At 53.3% G+C, this 20675-nt stretch overlaps 1 protein-coding gene across 1 annotated transcript; it reads right to left on the minus strand.

The window, feature by feature from the left end:
* Positions 1 to 6586: 6586 nt before the first annotated feature.
* Positions 6587 to 16351, minus strand: IFI30 (IFI30 lysosomal thiol reductase; the record flags this gene model as incomplete). The annotated part of the gene is made up of 7 exons (XM_056867552.1): positions 6587 to 6667; positions 9985 to 10053; positions 11556 to 11708; positions 13432 to 13527; positions 13700 to 13774; positions 13866 to 14042; positions 16274 to 16351. Coding segments are annotated over 7 exons (729 nt in total), but the record flags the coding sequence as incomplete, so codon positions are not given.
* Positions 16352 to 20675: the final 4324 nt, after the last annotated feature.

Consider the following 20675-nt stretch of genomic DNA (forward strand, 5'->3'; position numbering starts at 1 on the left):
TCTAGCCACTGGGAAGAATTTTCTAACAGAGCAGTTCCTCGGTGGGACAGGCTTCCTTGGGAGGTGGTGAGCTCTCCTTCCATGGAGGTTTTCAAGCAGAGGCTAGATGGCCATCTGTCAGCAAGGCTGATTCTATGACCTTAGGCAGATCATGAGAGGGAGGGCACCTTGGCCATCTTTTGGGCATGGAGAGTAGGGGTCACTGGGTGTGTGTGTGGGGGGAGGTAGTTGTGAATTTCCTGCACTGTGCAGGGGGTTGGACTAGATGACCCTGGTGGTCCCTTCCAACTCTTATGATTCTATGAAAACCGAGTTATTCAAGCGGGCTTTTCTATGAAGGTACTGGGGGTGGGGGGGTGATGGTGGGGATGGAAAGTGCCGTCAAGTCGCAGTCAACTTATAAGGACACTGTAGTGTTTTCCAGGCAAGAGGCATTCAGAGGTGGTTTGTTAATGCCTGCCTCCGCATAGCGGCCCTGGACTTCCTCGGTGGTCTCCCACGCAAGTACTGTCCAGGCCTGCCCCAGCTTAGCTTGCAAGATGTGATGAGGTCAGGCTAGCCTGGGCCTTCCTAGTCAGGGCATAAAGATCCCAGGGCTATGAGACCCTGGAGAGCCCCTGCTGGTCTGAGTAGACAAGACTGACTTTGATGGACCAAGGGGGGGTCTGACTCAGTAGAAGGCAGCTTCACGTGTACAACAAGGCTTCAGGAAGGCACTTTTATAAAAGGCAGGGGCTGTGAGCAATACCATGGCGGATGGTACCCATTTATTTCTTTACTTTTGCCGCCAAGCCGCTGCTGACCTGCGGTGACCCTGTCGGCTTGTCAAGGCAGGAGATGAGCAGAGGGGGCTGGCCTGTGGCCTTCCTTCTTCCCCCCTGATGCCCCCAACAAACCGGGAGCCGGTCGAAGCCCCGGAGCCATCCCAGGCCTCTGCCCGGCAGGGTCACCCTGACTCCCAGGGGGGAGCAGCGCCTCTCGGGGGCAGCCCCACTGCTGCCAGCACACCTGGAAGAGGTGGTGCTCCTCCTCTCCATGGGTCTGGCCCTCCAGCCCTCGGGGAGTCGGTCTGTGTGGGTTAGCCGGTCTTCTGTTCCGAGCACTTGGAGCTTGATCTCTGTACCCCCCCACCCCACCCCGGCGCCGGTTCAGTCCTTCTGTTCAAAGGGGGGGGAGCTCCCCCTCCCAACAGGGCACCCCCAAGCTGGCCAGCAGAAGGGGCAGCGGGAGAGGGGCGGGAGGCCCACGCCCACCCGGCAGGGGAGAGGCTGCCCGGGCGGGGGGGGGGAGGCCGGAGAGCTCCACGGGGCCAGCCCAGGCGATGGTGAAGGGGGTGCACGTGGGGCGGCCAGGGCGGCAGGCGGGACGGGGAGCCGCGGGGTTGTTTTGTTCCGATGCGGGGGTGGGGGGGGCTCACCCTGAAGTACAGCAGGGCCGCGGGCTCCCTTTCTTCGCGGGGGGGGGGGGTCGCGCGCGAAGGGGCCGGGAGCCGTGTCGGCCGCCGCCTGGCCCGCCCGGCCAGCAGCCCACCCCCCTGCCCCGCCGGAGCGCCGCCGGCCGGCCGCTCGGCCCCTCCGGCTGCCCGCTGCTCACCAGCGCCGCTTCCCACCCAGGGCCAGCCGGGGAACGCCCCGCCCGCCCCTCTCCTCACCTGCCTAAGGGGATAGAAGCAGCCCTGCTGACAGATGGCCATGCAGCCTCTGCACCAAAACCTCCCGGGAAGGCGAGCTCACCACCTCCCGAGGAAGCCTCGTTCCACCCAGGAACCGCTCTCACCGTTAGGAAATTCTTCCTCATGTCGAAACGGAAACCCTGTTGGTTTAATTTCCACCCGTTGGTTCTGGTCCCAGTCCTTCTGGGGCAACAGAAAACAACTCGGCCCCCTCCTCTACAGGACAGCCCTTCAAGTGCTGGAAGATGGTGAGCTCATGTCCCCTCTCAGTCTTCTCCTCTCCAGGCTAAACAACCTTTCCTCCTAGGACTCGGTCTCCAGACCCCTCGCCATCTTGGTTGCCCTCCTCTGGACAAACTCCAGCTTGTCTACATCCTTCTTAAATTGTGGTGCCCCAAACTGAACACAGGACTCCAGGTGAGTGCCTCTCAGCACACACACTGCCACCCTCTGTTCACCAGGGCAATTCCAAGGAGGAGTCACAAATGAAAATGCCCGAACTGCTCACACTGCAAGATGTGCCACCCATTGCCCACAGCTGCAGCAGAGCGCCAGGCAGCCGTCTGGCAGGCCTCCTCTGGGCAGGATGGCCGTCAGCTGGCATCTTTATCAGCTAGCAGCAAAAGGGACCCTAGCAGAGGTTGTTCCTGGATGCCCACTTTGGTAGCCATGGAAAGAAGCTGATGGTGTAATTTCTGGTAGGAAGCTGGAAACTGTTTTTGTTCCATGTGCCAACTGCATTTGCAGTTACTGTGCAAACCAGCCATTCCTCCTATCCAGTTTCCTGCCTGCTCCCACGCTGTAAGTCAGGAGCCCCCTAACCCTTTTGAGCCTGTGGCCACTTTTGGAATTCTTGCACAGGTCGGTGGGCACAATCACAAAACAGCCGCTGCAGGAGGTGGAGCCGGCCACAAAATGCCAGTGGATGAGGTTGTTTGGAAATGAATTTTTTTTTTAAAAAAATCTTGGGATAGGTCCAGCTCCCCTTCAGTAACACAGTGAAGAACATGTTGTGTGGCAGCAGCCACCGCCAAAAGAAAGCTTCATAAAAATCTGCACGACCAATCAAATCTCAGGTGGGCCCATCAGAAGCCCCACTGGAAAGGCCCGTTTGGGTCCACCGGTTTCCATAGGTGCTTGGCGGGCACCAGGAAGGGTGTCTGGAGGTGCCACTGCACCCCGTGGGGCACCATAGTGTGGGTCCCTTTTGTAGCCCATTCAACATCGTGCGCATAATACCAGAACAGAACTTTTGCAAGACAAAATGGTTTAAAATAAAAATGATTCAACCTTTCTGCTATACAGAACAATGCAGCAAAGACATAAACACAGCAATTTACAGGGGATGCAGTGGAGAGCCTGCCTGGGGTCAGCTTAACAGCTGGGTCTTGCCGGCCGCACTCGGTGGTGAGCTAAGTCCTACTTCTCACATCCACCAGGGCACTGTCCGTTTTCTCGGCCACTCCTGGTTCAAAAGGCTTAAACCAGACTCACTCTTCAGCTTGAAAGATGTAACCCTTCTACAGAGGGCTGCCAACCTCCAGGTACTATCCAAAAGACAAAGCACCTCCGTGCCAATACCGTGAGGTTTGGAAAACAGCACTGGAGAAAATTAGTACAAAGGTAACAAATGCTATATTGTGTTTCAAAAGAAAATAATAAACAAGCAAGGTGGAATACAAAGACAGTAACACATTACAAATATATACAAAATATACAATCCATGTTTGATTCAGGCTTTGTGCAATGCAATCTTCTTAATATATTTGTAGGAATATTCATTAGAAAAGTCCGTAAGGTACACATATAAATGATCCCAAAGTCTTCACTTAATGGGAGTAGATGGGGACAGTTGTTTCAAGGATATTTCTTCAGCCCGAATTCCATTCAAGTTTCCAAAAACAATTAAGTCTTGTGCACCATACAGTCAGTTCACTGGTTCCCCGTGGGATACTCCAAAGTGCAGCCAACAGCTATGCAGCCAAAAGTGATTGTAAGCCAGTTTGATTCTTCCCCGTCCTCCTCAGGCTCTGCCCCAAAATCCTCCCACCGGTGGCAAAGAGGGAACCCTACTTCAACCCTACTGGCAACCCTGCTTCTATAAGCCCAGAAAAATCCTTTAAAACTCCCCTGTCACTTCCTCTGCTGCTAAACTTCGTACCTTCTAGGCTAAACCAACAAGGGAAACCGAAACTGGAAGCAAGCAGCTGCGAAGCTCCCCCTGAGGTCTGGCAAGAAGTTCTGTTTGATAGTCATCTGTCTGATAGTGTTTCGCACCAAAGATTTTTGCTGCTCTGAGTTTTCTGTAGTTCTGTCCTAAAACTCGGACGCACTTGGGTGTGCATTTAAACTGCCAGCCACACATTACTGATCAGAGGACTCAACTTAAATGGACAGAGTGTTTCTGATTTTGAGGGGGGGGGAGATCCTGAGGGAAGTAGGATAATCCCCTTGCCACCTGGGCTATTGAAGGGTGGTGAGGTAGATGTATATTGTCCTTGCTCCCCTGAACCCAAACACCACCTTGATTTCTGCTTTGATCAATACAGATGGATGTACACCCTGTGTACTTAAAAGGTATTATTTACCTGAAAGACCCAAAGGGGTTAAGGAAAGACTTGTTGGCTAGCTTAGAAGAAGTGTGTGTATTGCTCAACAGAGACAAGAGATTCTAGGCCACGATAAGGTATCCATTCTGACCTGGATAGCCCAGGCTAGCCTGATCTCGTCCAATCTCAGAAGCTAAGCAGGGTCAGCCCTGGTTGGTATTTGGATGGGAGACCTCCAAGGAATGCCAGAGTTGCTGTGCGGAGGAAGGCACTGGCAAACCACCTCTGTTAGTCTTTTGCCATGAAAATCCCCCCCAAAGGGGCCGCCATAAGTCGGCTGCAACTTGACGGCACTTTACACACACACACACACACACACACACACACACACACAAACACACACAGGTATCCATTACCTCAGTGATGAGAGCAGGTACCAGCCTTCATGCCATGGAAACTGAAAATCTTCCAACAAGCCTTTTGTGGGTATCTTGGAACAGGTGTTTGAGGCAGTGGAAAGTATGCTTGAGTTACACAAAGAGCCAGTGAAGAAATACAAACCTTTGCTAAGCGTGAAATCACAGGAGGCTTCCCTCAAGTATCTGCCTGTTGAAAGTCCAGCAAAAGCCCACTGAGCTGCATTCGAGGACTTTTTGGGAAGGCGACCAAGCGGCTGGCCAATGGGGGCGGGTGCAGAAAGGGGCCAAGCCCCCCCCCCAGCAGCACCCAATAGCAGAGCCCCATCCCCTTCATAAGCCTTGGGGAGGAACTTCTGCAATGGTTTCCCCTATTCTAGCACTTTGCTTGGGCGGCTGATGCCTGTGGCCAGCTACCCACTCCCACTTATTCATGGCACAAAATACGGCTGTACTGCATTTCAGCCCCTTAGTGTGTACAGTTCTTATACGGTATGCATCTCCACACAGGAAAACTCTACTGTATGAGGACTTGGGAGCCCTAAGGGAAGGACTGTGGCTCAGTGGTAGAGCCTCTGCTTGGCATGCAGAAGGTCCCCGGTTCAATACCCAGTATCTCCAGTTAAAGGAACCAGGCAAGGAGGTGATGTGAAAGACCTCTGCCAGAGACCTGGAGAGTAGCTGCCAGTCTGAGTAGACAATACTGACTTGGATGGACCAAAGCTTTGATTCAGTAAAAGGCAGCTTCATGTGTGTGTTCATGTGTGTTCAGTGGTCTCTCCGCACACATCGTCTGGCAGGTAAGGTATGTGCAGCTCTAGAAGCTGCCCGACTTCCACCAGAAGTGAGGACATAGAACACGAGCAGGCGGCCCTTGCTTGTGGCATAAGGGGCACGCAGGGTGTGGATTTTGCTCCATCAGTTGGACCCAGAGCACTGTGGGTCTCCAACCTGGGCAGTGGGCCGCCACCTAGTGCCGAGAGTCTGTCACTGGGTACAACCCCCCTTCACGGAGAGCGAAGTCCTCACCCCACGTGTGGACAAGCCCTCCCAAAAGGATTACTTTGCAGGCAGGGGCTCTGGGCAGCCGGCAAGTGGAACCCCCACAGCAGCCTGACAGGTGAGATGCCCACCCCATTGGACAAGAAGACGTGCCCCCGGCGGCCACAGCAGGGCGCCCAGGTGTGGGGAATCCTCAACACATACCCGAAGCAGGAGCATTACCTGAATTAAATTGCCTCCGCTTTAGTTGGGGGAATTCATGTGGGAGACTACATAAGAATGTAAGAAAGGCCCTGCTGGATTAGACCCAGGCCCATCAAGTCCAGCAGTCTGTTCACACAGTGGCCAACCAGGTGCCTCTAGGAAGCCCCCATACAAGACTGCAGCAGCACCATCCTGCCTGCGTTCCGCAGCACCTAATATATTCGGCATGCTCCTCTGATCCTGGAGAGAATAGGGATGCATCATGACTAGTATCCATTAGAACTAGTATCCATAAATACTCCTCTCCTCCCACCTGCCTCTGATCCTTTGCTCCCCCACCACCAGTGCTACCGAAGATCCCAGACCCAAAACAAGACTAGACCATCATTTGACAAAATTAAACTTTTTTTCACCCAAATCATAATTACAATTTTTTATAAAACCAGAGAAATGCAGGTTGTCAGTGATGATGCACCTAATCCTGCTGCAGCCGCTGAAGCCACGACACAAGAGAAGAAGAAGAGAGGTCTCTTCCGTGGAGGCGGCGGCAGGCAGCCCTTCTGCTTTCCTTTGGTGGAGATGGAGGCAGAGGGGCCAGATGCTTCTTGGCTCCTGCATCACCACAGGTCGCTGCTGGCCCTCCAGAGGCCCTGGCCCCATGGGAGACTGGAAGAGGAAGGTTCCTGCTGGCCAGCTGCAGACTCCACAGGTCAGCGCCAAGGGGTTGGGAAGGCGGCCTGAAGTTAATACCTCAGGCAGGTATTTTGTGGGGATGGAGAAGATGGGGCTTGGAGTTGTTCTTGGCAGGCCAAAGGCAGCTCTCCCTGTGGGGCGGAAAAAAGGCAGAGCTCAGAACTCCAGAGAGGGACAGCCCCATTACTCCCCCCTTCCAAAAAGTAGTTACAAAAAACACAGCAATCCTGGATTTTCACATTTTTGTTCCTCTTGCGCCTCCTGCTGCTTTCCACAGAGCCTCCATCCCTTTGCAACATGTTCTCCATATTCAGTAATAATACAATACCTTTATTGGCATCGGAGAATAGTAAAACACGCCAAACAGCCAGCTAAAATAGGTTGAGATCATTCTTATTATTCATTAGTAATGATAGTTTATCAATTAAAATTAAAGTTTTGTGAAGAGCTTTAAGCTCTCTTGAACCAGATGATCTTTGGAGATTCTCTCAGTGAGGGTGTTGTGGGCTGAGACAATATAAACCAGGATTATGTTACGAAAGTATGTCCCCATTAGCTTTTATAAGGATTAAATGTATTGAGAAGATGTAATTACTTCATAAACTGGAAGTAACAAGCCAGGCTTATTTACTATTTAAAAGCAAGTCTGATTCTACTGTTATAGTCATACAATGGAATAAACTAGTATGCCTGAGACAGAACTAGTTCAAGGTCAACAAAACTTGCTATGCTATTCAGAGTCTTCATGTTGTAATTATGTAAACTGCTGTCTCAGCTGAATATTAGCCTGCTAACTAATGTATGAGCCTGACAGACTATTTTCTAACAGGTCTGACTAACTATTTTCTGCTGATTGGAAATAGGTAAGCTTAAGCACTGCTTGTAAGTCCTATGGTTGACTGGATTAGCAACCATCCATCCTAGGACACTGAAAGATACAGAGCTCTCTCTCTGACTAAAAGGTAGCAAGTTGGCAGAGGGCAGCTGAATGTTGCCTGGCTGTTAGCCCTCCCAAACATCCGCCAAGATGTAAAACTAGGAAAGCAGGGAGTTGAAGGAAGACGGCTGGACGCTGTCTGACCTCACTCCCTACATATGTCTCTTGCGTGAGTCTAAGAGAGAAGGTCCTGATAGTCTGAACATACCATGACCTATGGACTTCTCTCCATCGACCAAGAGATGTAAAACACTTGGAAGCCTATTCCTTGCGTGGATTAGGGAAACTGATTCTTGTGTGAATCAGGGACACATTTATACTTGTCTTTTAATTCTGGAGAATTCTCACAGAGAAATATTATGCCACACAATCTGTCTCTCTGAAGACTGATTGTCTGGGAGATTTGTCTGTATAATGCTCCATCCTGTGATGGAGACTCTTGTGTTCTAAGGATCATAAGAGAATGGACCTTGCCATATTTGAATATGGTGACACTGAGAACTCATTTGTTCTAACAAGACTTATGTCTTCTCATAAGATCCATCTTATATACAGTCTTCCTAGTCTTATGGACAAGATGTAAATGAAGCTTCTCTAGGAAGCCTATTACAGAACATATTCCAGGGGACTTCCTACACAAGGAGGAAGCACTGGATATACTTTGCAGTCAGTTCTGAGACTAAGGTCTGACACAGAACTGTCTGACATGCATTACAGCCAACAATGGCTTAACACATAGAACATATACTCTGATTGAAATACATATAATTGGAATACATGGAGGGAGATCCATGGAGCCTTAAGCTGTTAAACTGAAATATACTCAGTACTCTCTAGAGATTGGCACTGCCAGAGAGACTGTAGAATGGAGTTAACACTCTACACATAATTTTATAGCTTCAAATACTGATTAATCATAGTATGATTAAACCATTAGAATGGCTCTTAGCTATACAACAATGCTCATAATAAATGCATGCTTAGAGCATGGTTTACATATAATCTTTTCTATTCTGAAGCTCATCTTCAGACCCATAGATCTTAAACATGTAAAGACTTTGTGGTTTCATAAACTTCAGTCTCAAATAGACTGCTGAAAGAGCTACAGTATCAGTTCTAACATGAAACTATGAAACCAGAGAGATCTCTTCTATTCTTACAACTACTAAAAGCATTGAAATAATAGAATGATACTTAAAGAATACCTGAAGGAAATCTAACTATTCTAAATGAACTTATAGAATCCTTACAGAGACTCTGTAATGACATAACTGGGTAAAAGTATGTCTTACAGTTAAATAATTTGAACTAGAATACTTATTCAATGCACTAATCATTATTTCATAAGATTTCTGTAAACTGTATTATTTCCTGAATGAAATATATACTTGAGAAACTCTTATAGAATCATAAAGATTGATGATATTGCTATTGATGCTTGCATATACATTTGTTCCTGTTGAACTAACTAATATAGTTTTTATTTCTGTAATTATTTACGTGCATACATTCTATGTGAAATAAATAATATTTTTATTCAAATATTCTTTTCATATTTTTACTGGAACAATTCAATAAAAAGACTTGCTTTTTAAAAGTAGGTAAAGTTGTTGAGTCCTGCTTACTCGATGATTGGATGAATAAGATACCTTCACTTCTCAGTAAGTGAAACATTCTAAGAGCCTGTCATTTGAACAGCACGACCCGCTTCAAGGGCTGTAGCTAAAAAGGAGGTTACTAAAGCAGCGAAGCTTCTTGTCCTGATCTGCTAAAAGGAGGCGAGTCAGATCCCTTTTTGATCTTATATGCCGAGGATCTGGCAGATGGCTGAGCATTAAATGGAGCGGTCGGCTGTGGAACGGGCAGTCCAGTAGGACATGGTCCACTAAGTCGGGGACTCCAGCGTCGTAGGCGCATAACCGGGCATTGTGAGGTGTACAAAGAAACCTGCCATAAGTCACTGCCAATGGAAAGGCATTTAATCTAGCCAGAATAAAGGCTCTTCTCTGGGATGGTAGAGCTAGATTATAAAGGTAATTAGCGCAAGATCCATAGGTTGTAGTAATGCCTAAAGCGCCAGGAGAGCAGATTCTCGGGGAGGGTTCCTCCTTATTCTTTCCTTCCTAGTTGAACTTTCCCCGCTAAGGCAAATCTGACCAGCAAAGTTTATTTAGAATCTATACTATGTAATAACAACAGTTATAATAATAATCTTCCTGGCCCTTTGTCCGCAAGGCGGAGCTCAGTAAGATCACTAACACAATGCAACAGCTGTTTGTTCTCCCTCCCCCCGACCCACCCCCCTTGTGCCTGAGGAAGGAGGAGGAGCTCGGTCGTGGGTCAGAAGTTTGCGTCCAACGTTTTAATCTGGAGATGGCTCAGCTAAAGCTGACCGGAAAGCAAAGCCCCTCGAGAACAGTCTTCCTCCAGAAAGCTGGGCAGGGAGGAAACGGGACCCTCCCCCCGAGTGGTGGGCCGGTGGCTTTTTACGTGCCCAGAGAAGAAACTTGCCTGGTACATGATGCAGACGAGCCTGAAGAGGCCCTCCATGGCCACAGACTGGAGGACTTCTGTGTGCTTCTGGAAAAGAGAAGCAGAAACGTCACAGGAGCCAAGTGGGGGCCCTCCCCACCCCCACCCCCGGCTGTGACAGACTTGAGCCCTACGCAAAACACAAGAGTCAGGTTCAAATCCCCACTGTGCTATGGAAGCATACTGGGTGACCTTGGGCCGGTCGCACACTCTCAGCCTAGCTGACCTAGGGGAGGGGTCACGGCTCAGTGGTCGAGACTCTGCTTGGCATGCGAAGGTCCCCGGCTCAATCCTCGGCATCTCCAGTTAAAGGCACTAGGCAAGGAGGTGATGGGAAAGACTCTTTTCTGCCTGAGACCCTGGAGAGCCGCTGCCGGTCTGAGTAGACAATACTGGCTTTGATGGACCAGGGGGGGGGGTCTGATTCAGTAGAAGGCAGCTTCAGGTGTTCATGTGACCTCACAGGCTTGTTGTGAGGATAAAATGGAGGAGAATAATATAAGCCACTCTGGATCCGTTTTGGAAACAGGCAGAGCATAAATGAAGCAAATAAATATCAGTAAGGAAGTATTTATGCCACTTGCTGGTGAGAGAGTGAATGAGTACCTCCTCCCCAAGTGCTGAAGAATGTATTTTAAAGGATGGGGCATGGAAGAGCAGAAGGGCGACCCTGGCTGGCCGGCCTGGCTTTCCCAGAGGGCTGGGCCCACGCCTGCTAGGCTAGGGATGCTGACTCGGTTGGCTTCAGTCTGACTGCGCAAGGGGCTTCTTGGGTGCAGCAGGGAGCCGTTTGGGATCCTGACAGGCACCCTTACCTTGCAAATTCAACCCACCTCTGAACCAGGGGGTTCTGGGGGAATGAACAGAAAGCTGGCCATGGCCCATCCTTATTGTAAACGTGCCTTACTTGGGAGGCAAAATGATCCTTATTGTAAACGTGCCTTACTTGGGAGGCAAAATGATCCGCCTGCCTCCCCCCCACACACACAAAGGAAGAAGTTGCACAACAACCAGGGGGCAACTTTATGGCCTTGACCCATGAAAGCTGGAGGGAAGGGTGTCTGGAAGGAAGGCCTGAAACAGCATCTCTTTGGCACAACGTTCTTCCAGACCCTACAGGGGGGTTGCGCCGTCTTACGCTGAAGTCCTGGCTGGCAGCAGAAAAGGAACTAACGGGTTGAACACACATGAAGCTGCGCTATACTGAATCAGACCCCTCTTGGTCCATTGAAGTCAGGTATTGTCTACTCAGACTAGCAGCTGCTCTCCAGGATCTCAGGCAGAGGTCTTTTCACATCACCTACCTGCTGGGGAATCCTTGGAGATTTGGGATGTGCAGCCTGGGGAAGGCAGTAGTTGCGGGGGGAGGGACCTCAGGGGGCTATAATGCTGTTGAGTCCACTATTTGGAGCGGCCATTTCCTTCTGGGGAGCTGGTCTCCGTTGTCTGAAGATCAGTTGTGATTCCACATCTCCAGGCCCTACCTGGAGGCTGGAAACCCCGTCTCCTCCTCCCCAGTGTCCCCTCTGGGCCCTCTGTCTGGTACTTGCCCCATCGATGACTATCCATGGCACGTATTGGTGCGGCGGTTCCAGGGCCGTGGTAAGAAGTGCGTTCTGGTGCATCAGCTGGTTTCCCAGGTCTCCCTTCACGCAGGTCGTGACGTTGGCCAAGGGCACATCATGGGCATAAACCTTCAGGCACTGTAAGGTCGGAGGGGATCGTAGAGAAGGCACCATGGGTCAAGCGGCTTCACTGGGCCAGGCAGACACTTCTTTAAAAACTGGGTCTACCCTAGGAGGCATTGCTGAAGGACTCTTCTTTTGCAATGGACAGCAATGGGGGTACCCCACAGAACTTGTTCGACCAGTGAAGACGCTTTCCTCCAGTGCATGAAGCTCAAAGAGGCACCAGGGAATGATAATAAGCCTCCTTGTGCCAGAGGGAAGCATCGCTGCTCACAGAATTGATCCTGGGCACAGAGCTCCCTCCGCCAGGGAAGTCCACGGCCGGCCGACTGGCTCTCTCTGGGTGCACCAGCCATAAGCTCTTGCCTGCTTCATTCTGTCGTCACCTTGATTTATTCTGTCGTCACCTATGCCATTGCCACCATGGTGTGGCGGGAGGGCACTGCCTCCCCCCAATTTTGCCAGCAAGGGGGTGACACGTTCCTCACCGACACGAAAGTCCCATTTGGTTTACATCCACCGTATTATCGGAGGACGCATCTGTGGCGAGAATATTTTATATTGGTTGGGTTAAGAAAAACCAATTTTATTAATCAGTAGCTTATTAATCTATAACTTAGAAGCCATATGAAGACCTGACTTTTAGCTGACCTCAGCTTCAATTAGGATCTTGACCCTAAAGGGCATAGGAGATTGCATTGCTAGAAGCTAGTCACCCAAAGCACATTAAGTACTCCAAATCATGTTCAGAGTAACAAGGCCACTACACAGTGAGGAAATTGTTTATGAACACAGGGTAACGGATGAACGGATGGCTGTCAGAGACCTGGACATGAAAAACTTATTATGGAACAAGATATTTCTAAACAATTTTAGTCATGATTTGTGGAGACTCATTTCCTCAAGAATTTGACAGGAGGGGGCCATTTGAGACCCTCTCTCACGGTTCGGGCTATAAAAGGCTGGTCCAGATGTCCAGTCTTGGTCCTTCTAAGAGAGAGACTCATTTCTGTCTCTTCCTTGGAACGACCTCAGAGATCTCTGACTGTTTGTCTGTCTGTCAGTGCGTGTGCTGTCATATATATATTCAGTTAAGTATTGCTTTCTCTCTTTGCTTTATATTTCCTTGTAAGTATAATAAAGCTGCATGATTTACTTTATACGTTTGGTGTGTGCTGCTTGAGTGGCTTGTGTGCAAAGGTTAAATTCTCTGAACTCTGCTCCTGGTAAGTAGCAGGCAGAGAGATAGCTAATCACGAGGGACCGAGAGAAAGGGGGAGGGTAAGGAAAATTCTCTCCACAGCATCCATCAGCTGCATTCCGATGGGCTACTGATGAAGACCTGTCCCATGTGCACACACACACACACACACACACACACACACACACACACGAGATCGATGGCTAGATCCCTCATGCCCAGCCAGGAAGCTTCCTGGAGGGGACTTAACTCAGCGGCATACCCCCGTGTGCCAAAGGTCCCTGGCTCAACCCTTGGCTGCTCCAGCTGACAGGATCTCCTGGGGGTTGAGAAAGGCCTCGCTCCGCCCAAGACTGTGCTAAGTCCAAATGCACCACGCCGTACTAGACAGACCGGCTTGGGACAGGACCTCTTCCGGACACCACAGCCATTTTCCTGTGTCTGGCTCCAGCGGACCACACAAAGTCCTTTCCCAAACACACTCACACACACACATCCCATTGGCACTGAGGAGGGTAGAAATCCAGGGTCACGTACCAGCGGCAGATTCCCCACAACATCGCTGCCTGACTCCATGCAGAAGATGACCGGGAAGTAAAGGCCGGGGTCTTTCAACAGGTGGATGAGGCAGGCCTGGGAGAGGCAGGAAAAGCCCATTGCGTGGAGGGAAGGGATCGCGCAAAGGTTAGGAGAGGTCAGGGTGCCCCCCCCAGGAAGAGCCGGCCAAAGGCTGGCCGCCAGCAGGGCCCTCCCGCCACCTGCGGTCCACAGACACCCCCCGGGAGGGAGCCCTTCACTGGCTCACCTCTATCATGTTCCCCTGGCACTCCTCTTCGCCATGCTGGCACTCGAACTGCCACTTGCCTTTCGACTTTGTCTCCTGCAAGGAGGGCACAGCTCAGTGAGCCTGCTGCCTGCATGGCGGGAGTGTGTCCCGCCCCCATCCAGCAGAGGCTCCCAGACCCTCTTACCTTTGCATTGCCAAATGGGACCAGCGTGACGTTCATGATTTCATCCAGCATAACCCAAGTGGGGAAGAGCTGAGTGGAGAGGAAGCCTCGGCAGGCCGGGCACAGGCTCTCGTAGTAAAGCTGCACGGAGACCGGGGGGGCCTTGGGGGATGCCCGCATGGCACAGCGCTGCTCCGCCTGCAAGAGACCCAAGCGTGTGTCAGGAAAGGGACGCTGGCATTGCCCAGCCTCCGAATGGGCCCCTGAGCGAGCCAGAAAGAAAGAGAAGCATGCGTCACATGAGATCTGGACGCTTGTGTGTGTATGTGGGGGGGATTTAAGCACCTCGCCATGGGTGAAAAGAAGCCTACCAAGCAAAACTACTCATTCAGACAGAGGTCCACTTTTAACCTCAAGGTTGAAGAAGAGCTTCACGCAGGGAATTAACTGCTCATGTGAACAGCAGGCCAGACCCCTAGAAAAGCACTATTAACCAGGTTTATTTTTAACTTGCCTTTCTCCGGAACCAAATCCTAGGTGGGTTACAAGGATAACAAACACAATATATAATAATAATCCACAAGAACCAACAAATAGATCTAGCTATTTGCACCAAACAATTAGCACCATAGAATCATAAGAGTTGGAAGGGACCACCAGGGTCATCTAGTCCAACCCCTGCACAATGCAGGAAATTCCAAACTACCTCCCAACCACACCCCCAGTGACCCCCTACTCCATGCCCAGAAGATGGCCAAGATGCCCCCTCCCTCTCATCATCTGCCTGAGGTCATAGAATCAGCACTGCTGACAGATGGCCATCTAGCCTCCGATTAAAAACCGCCAGGGAAGGAGAAGTCACCACCACCGCCTCCCCCGAGGAAGCCTCTGTTCCACCGAGGAGCCGCATCAAAACCCCTCCCCAGTGACTTCGCCTCACACAACCTGTGCCATTTCAGCTCCATAGAAACCGTCATGACGGCAACTTCAGGAAGGCTGTTGAAGCCTCTGGAAAAGTACCGGAGGTCACCGTGGCTGACCTAAGAGAGGAGGGCCAGCATGGGTCGGTCAGAGGAGCGGAGCTGCGGGGGGGGGGGGGGGGGGAAGGGGTCGGAACAAAGTACCAGAGGCAGGAGATCTTGGCGCACCCCTGTGGGACCGAAGCGTCAAGCCAGAGATTGGCTCCCGCCCCACTGCACATCATATCCAGGTTGTGGAACTGGCAACAAGTGGCTGAGTCATCACACCGGCACACCAACACCCCCCCCCCGCCCCTGTGGTATTTGCTGACTGCGCCAACACAGCAGGATCGGGGCTTTTGGTTTTGGTTTGGGTGTTGGTTTGCTGCCAGGCCAAGAAGTCCCTGGCAGAAAGTCAAGCTGCAGGGGTGGAAAACAAAGGAAAAGGAGAAGGGGAACTCCCCACCACCACCACCACCCACCACCCACCCACCCTCCAGCTTTCAATTGGGAAGTGAAAGTGTAGGGTTTCTGGCTGGGCCTCAAGGGAGTGGGGCTGCTTTGGGCCCGGGGGAGGGGGTTTCCAGGTGGGACTTCCCCAGACTGGCCCATCAGATTGGGGCTTTCATGGGCCAGGAGGTTGATTCCCCACTCCCCTGCATGAAGTCAGCTGGGTGACTTTGGGCCAGTCACAGGTCTCTCAGCCCCACCTCCCTCCCAGGGTGTCTGTTGTGGGGGAGGGGGGGAGGGGAGGTGATTGCCAGCCACTTGGAGTCTCCCTTCAGCGGTAGAGAAAGTCGGCCTAGAAAAGCCAGCTCTTCTCCTTCTTCTGTCCAGATGAGGCCCCAGTGCAAGAGGATCCCTTCCACCTAGGATCCCTTCACCATCCCTCCCCTTTCAAACAAAGATGTCCTACCAGGAAAGCGCGATCCTCCTGCCACCCCAAGGCAGCCGGCGGGACGGGAGGGGGCGGGAGGGGAGGGGACTGCCAGCCGGGCTGCTCCTCTATTTCCAGTCTCTCTTTTCAATTGAATTCTTCCTGTGTCTCCTCAAAGGGTCTTTCAGCATCCCTCCCTCCCCCCCCCCGGCGTCTCCCCCCCCCCCCACAACAGACAGACAGACAGACACCCTGTGAGGGAGGGAGGGAGGGAGGGAGGGGGGCGGAGAGAGCAGCGACTGGCCCAGGGTGAAGGAGTGGGGGGCCTCCCCCCGGGCCTCCCCAGGCGCGTCGGCTGCTCTTCGCCCCCCTCCCCCCCATTGCGCGGGGGCTGTGGGGCGGGGCTCCTGCAGGGAGAAGCCGCGAGAGGCCGGCCGGCCCCAGGCCCCGCACCTCGGGCTGGCCAGCCGAGGGGAGCCGCCCCTGGCCGAGGGGCGCAGGGGGGGGGGCCCGGCAGGCCCGCGCGGATGCCCGGGTGGGGCCCCTTCGGGGAGCGGCAGAAGCCCCCCGCCCCGCCCCGCCCCGCCTCTCACCTGGCAGGCGCGCGCCGTCTCGCGGGAGCTGCACCAGCGGTGGGGAGGCGCGCGGCAGGGCGCGGCGGCGGCGGCGGCCAGCGGTGGCCCCAGCAGCAGCAGCATCATCATCAGCATCCCCGGGCCCATGGCGCCGCGCAGCCCGAGCGGTGGGGCGAGGCGAGAGGCTGCCCTGCCCGGCGGGGGCGGCCGCCCCAGCTTTAAGGCCCGCCGGGGCCCGCCCTCTTCCCGCAACCGCCGCAGCCGGCTGGGCCCCTTCCCCCGGCCTTGGCGCGCCGCCCGCCCACCTGCCCCAGAAAAGGCCCGCTCGGCCCTGGGACCCGCGGCGGGCCGCCAAGGGCCGGGCCGGAGCGAGAAGGGCCCGCAGGACCGCGGGTGAGAGGCCCCCAGCGGCCCCCGCCACCTGTGGCGCACCTGCACGCTCGCCCCCCCTCCCCCTCCCCCGCAGCCCGAAAGCGACCCGCGTTTCCGCGCAGCCAACGGAGCAGGCACCTGCAGGCTTCTGTCTCAGCAACCCCCCCCCAGCCCCCCAACACCGAACCCCTGCCCGGAAACTGCGCTAACCCCCCCCCCGCCGAAGCCATGAGCGGGGAGCCACAGCCCACTTTGGCAGGTGGCCGCAAGGATGCCCGGAGCGAGTCTGGCGCCCCCCACCCCCACCCCCCTCCCCCTCTGGGGCCCAGGCCTTGGTCCGCTGGCCGGCTGCAAGCATCGCTCCCGCGTCTCGAGGCCAGCCTGTAGAGCCCCCGCGGGTTTGGCCCGGGGTCTCTTGCCTCCTCCCCAGGCCCACCCCTCCCGCTGCGGAGATTGCCCTTTGGGGAGCAACCTGGCGCGGCCAGACCCAGGCGACCCGTCACTGGGGGCATCCCGGCACGTGGTCCACACCTCGGCCTCTCCAGGAAGTCGGCTGGGGGAAGGGAGCCCCGGCAGAAAGAGGGGGCTGAAGCTGCCCACTTATTCCCAGTGCCTTGTTCACATTTCCTAGCTCCTGAATGTTTTTGAGGACAATTCAAAAGCTCTCCACCCCAAAATATGGATTGGACCACCACATATCATACACCCCCACCCTCGGGGGACTGTGCCCTTCGAGATGGCGCATCCTGGGTCCTGGTCCAAAGTCCGGTTCTTGTGCCAGCAGCTCCCACGTGGGGTGCCCCCAGGACCAATGCACATGCAGACACTGGGGCCCAGCTGCACCCCAGAACAATCCTTGGACCACCCCACATTACACATCCTCACACTCCAGAGACTGCCCCCTCCAAGAAGACATACAGTGGTGCCCGGTCCAAACACCGGTTCTGGCACCACTGGCTTCTTTTTGGGTCCCCCCCTCCCAGAAACCTGTATTGCAAAGAAGTTTTGAATAAGGAACTAGAACAGTTCTCTGTCTCCTGCACCTGAAAAGAAAGTCTGGACCATCACGTACCATACACCCCCACATTCAGGGGACTGTGCCCTCCAAGAGGGTGCATGCTGGGTCCTGGTCCAAAGTTCGGTTCTTGTGCCAGCTGTTCCCAAGTGGGGTGCCCCCAGGACCAATGAACATGCAGACACTGGGGCCCAGCTGCACCCCAGAACAATCCTTGGACCACCCCACATTACACATCCTCACACTCCAGAGACTGCCCCCTCCAAGAAGACATACAGTGGTGCCCGGTCCAAACACCGGTTCTGGCACCACTGGCTTCTTTTTGGGTCTCCCCCTCCCAGAAACCTGTATTGCAAAGAAGTTTTGAATAAGGAACTAGAACAGTTCTCTGTCTTCTGCACCTGAAAAGAAAGTCTGGACCATCACGTATCATACACCCCCACATTCAGGGGACTGTGCCCTCCAAGAGGGTGCATGCTGGGTCCTGGTCCAAAGTTCGGTTCTTGTGCCAGGTGTTCCCAAGTGGGGTGCCCCCAGGACCTATGCACATACAGACACTGGGGCCCAGTGGAGCCAGAACCGGTGTTTGGGCCGGGCACAACTGTATGTCTTCTTGTAGGGGACAGTCTCTGGAGTGTGGGGACATGTAATGTGGGGTGGTCCAAAGATTGTTTTGGGGTGCAGCTGGGCCCCAGTGTCTGCATGTGCATTGGTCCTGGGGGCACCCCACGTGGGAGCAGATGGCACAAGAACTGGACTTTGGACCAGAACCCAGCATGTGCCTTCTTGGAGGGCACAGTCCCCTGTATGATATGTGGTGGTCCAATCCATATTTTGGGGTGCAGAGAGCCAGTTCCTTATTCAAATGTTCATTGCAATACAGGTTTCTGGGGGGGGGGACCCAAAAAGAAGCCAGTGGTGCCAGAATGGGTGTTTGGACCGGGCACCGCTGTATTTCTTCTTGGAGGAGACAGTCTCTGGAGTGTGGGGATGTGTAATTCGGGGTGGTCCAAAGATTATTTTGGGGTGCAGTGTCTGTATGTGTATTGGTTGTGGGGTCACCCCACTAGGGATCAGCTGGCACAAGAACCGGACTTTGGACCAGGACCCAGGATGCGCCATCTCGAAGGGCACAGTCCTCTGAGTGTGGGGGTGTATATGTGGTGGTCCAATCCATATTTTGGGGTGGAGAGCTTTTGAATTGTCCTCAAAAACATTCAGGAACTAGGAAATGTGAATAAGGGACTGGGAATAGGGAAGGAACTGGGAATAAGTAGCCAGCTTCAGCCTCCTTGGAGAAATGGTCTTTTGGCTGCTTCCACATCCATTCGGCCCCGTTGTTTCTGCCACCTTTAAAGGGGTCTCTGCACTGTTCTCTTGCGCAGTTCTTTTTTTGGGGGGGGGAAGGGTTTTTAGCCACCTTGGGGACAGTTTCGCTTGCAAGGCAGGATATAAATATGTTCCTAAAGAACCCCCTCGGCCAATGCATTCAGCGTGGGTAGCTGTGCGAAACCCAGGCAGATTTCACTGGTTTGACCACACTGTTAATCTCAGGAGCATCCTTCTCTGGCACAGTAGCCGTTGGGGGGAGCCCTTCCCCCCCCCCACACACCCCAATTAAAGTGTCAGGGGTCCCTTATGCTGAGTGGGTTTTCCTGCTCCACAAAGGGAGTAGCATCTTAGGAGAAAGACACCCCCCCCCCAATGGCTGGCACCACTCTGGAGCCAATCTCATGAGGGTGGCAGCCCACAGCTCCTCCTGGCTCCAGAAGCCGCCTGGCAGAATCTCTGCCCCCTCCCAAACAAGCCCCGTTTCCAGGAGAGGGCATCACCTTGGCTGCTTCGCAACCCTAAGAGGTAGGCCATGTTGGCGTGATTCAGGCCACGCAGGAACTCCGGCATCCCTCCTCAGTCCAGAACTCTTGGGGTTGTTAGGCATGAAACACAGATGCTGTTTCCCGTGAGGCAAGATGCCCCAACGGGCCAGAGATGCTCAGGCTCCGCAGAAAGCCCCCCCCCCGCCCCAATAATTCAAGCAACCCTGGCAAAAAAAAAAAGCCCTCCCCCAAGATTCTGTCTAGACATTAGGAATTATTTTCTGACAGCGGTTCCTCGGTGGAATGAGGCTTCCTCGGGAGGTGGTGAGCTCTCCTTCCCTGGAGGTTTTTAAGAAGAGGCTAGATGGCCCATCTGTCAGCAATGCTCATTCTATGACCTTAGGCAGATCATGTGAGGGAGGGCATCTTGGCCATCTTCTGGGCATGGAGTAGGGGTCACGGGGTGTGGGGTGGAGGTAGTTGTGAATTTCCTGCATTGTGCAGGGGGTTGGAGTAGATGACCCCTGGTGGTCCCTTCCAACTCTATGATTCTGATTCTATTCTAAGGTCATGCTGCGTCACCCTCTTCCCCTCATGACTGCCGTTTCTCGCTTCTCCTTTCCTATGAAAAACCAGCCATCCCCTGCTTCCTCTTCCCAAAGAGTTCCTTAAAAGATGCTCCCCTGAGGCCTGCTTGAGGGCTTTCTGTAGGGTCTCAGCCTTGATCTTCCGGGCCCCCCACAAAGACTTCTGCAGGACCCCCCCAATTCACTCCAGACTCACCAATCTCCATGCAACTGCATTAACAGTTTATTTTTTTCCCTCTTTGAAGTACCATACAAAATTTCTTGCCTTAATCTTACAGTAACAAACCCCGACACAAATACCTGGGCGCACGACCACTCTGTAAACCCTCCGTTATCTTTTAAAACAGAACGAGCTCTGGAAACGGTGCCCGAGAGCAGTGAAATTGCATATCTCTAGAACAGGGGCAGGAATGAATACGATGCGCCCCTGACCCGGGTCACCTGAATGCTCCTCCACCCACAAAGCCTTTGGGCGGGGGGGGGGGCAGCCCTGTCATGACAACGTGATGGGGAAAAAGCACCCTCCCCTTGGCTGGAGATGCGCAGGGCTGCTGTGAAAGGAAGACTGGTGCGCACACCATGCCCCAGGAACACCGAAGTTAGTGTACCAGCACACACGGATGAAAAAA

This window comes from Euleptes europaea, chromosome 2, assembly GCF_029931775.1.
Source record: "Euleptes europaea isolate rEulEur1 chromosome 2, rEulEur1.hap1, whole genome shotgun sequence".
Classification (NCBI taxonomy): domain Eukaryota; kingdom Metazoa; phylum Chordata; class Lepidosauria; order Squamata; family Sphaerodactylidae; genus Euleptes; species Euleptes europaea.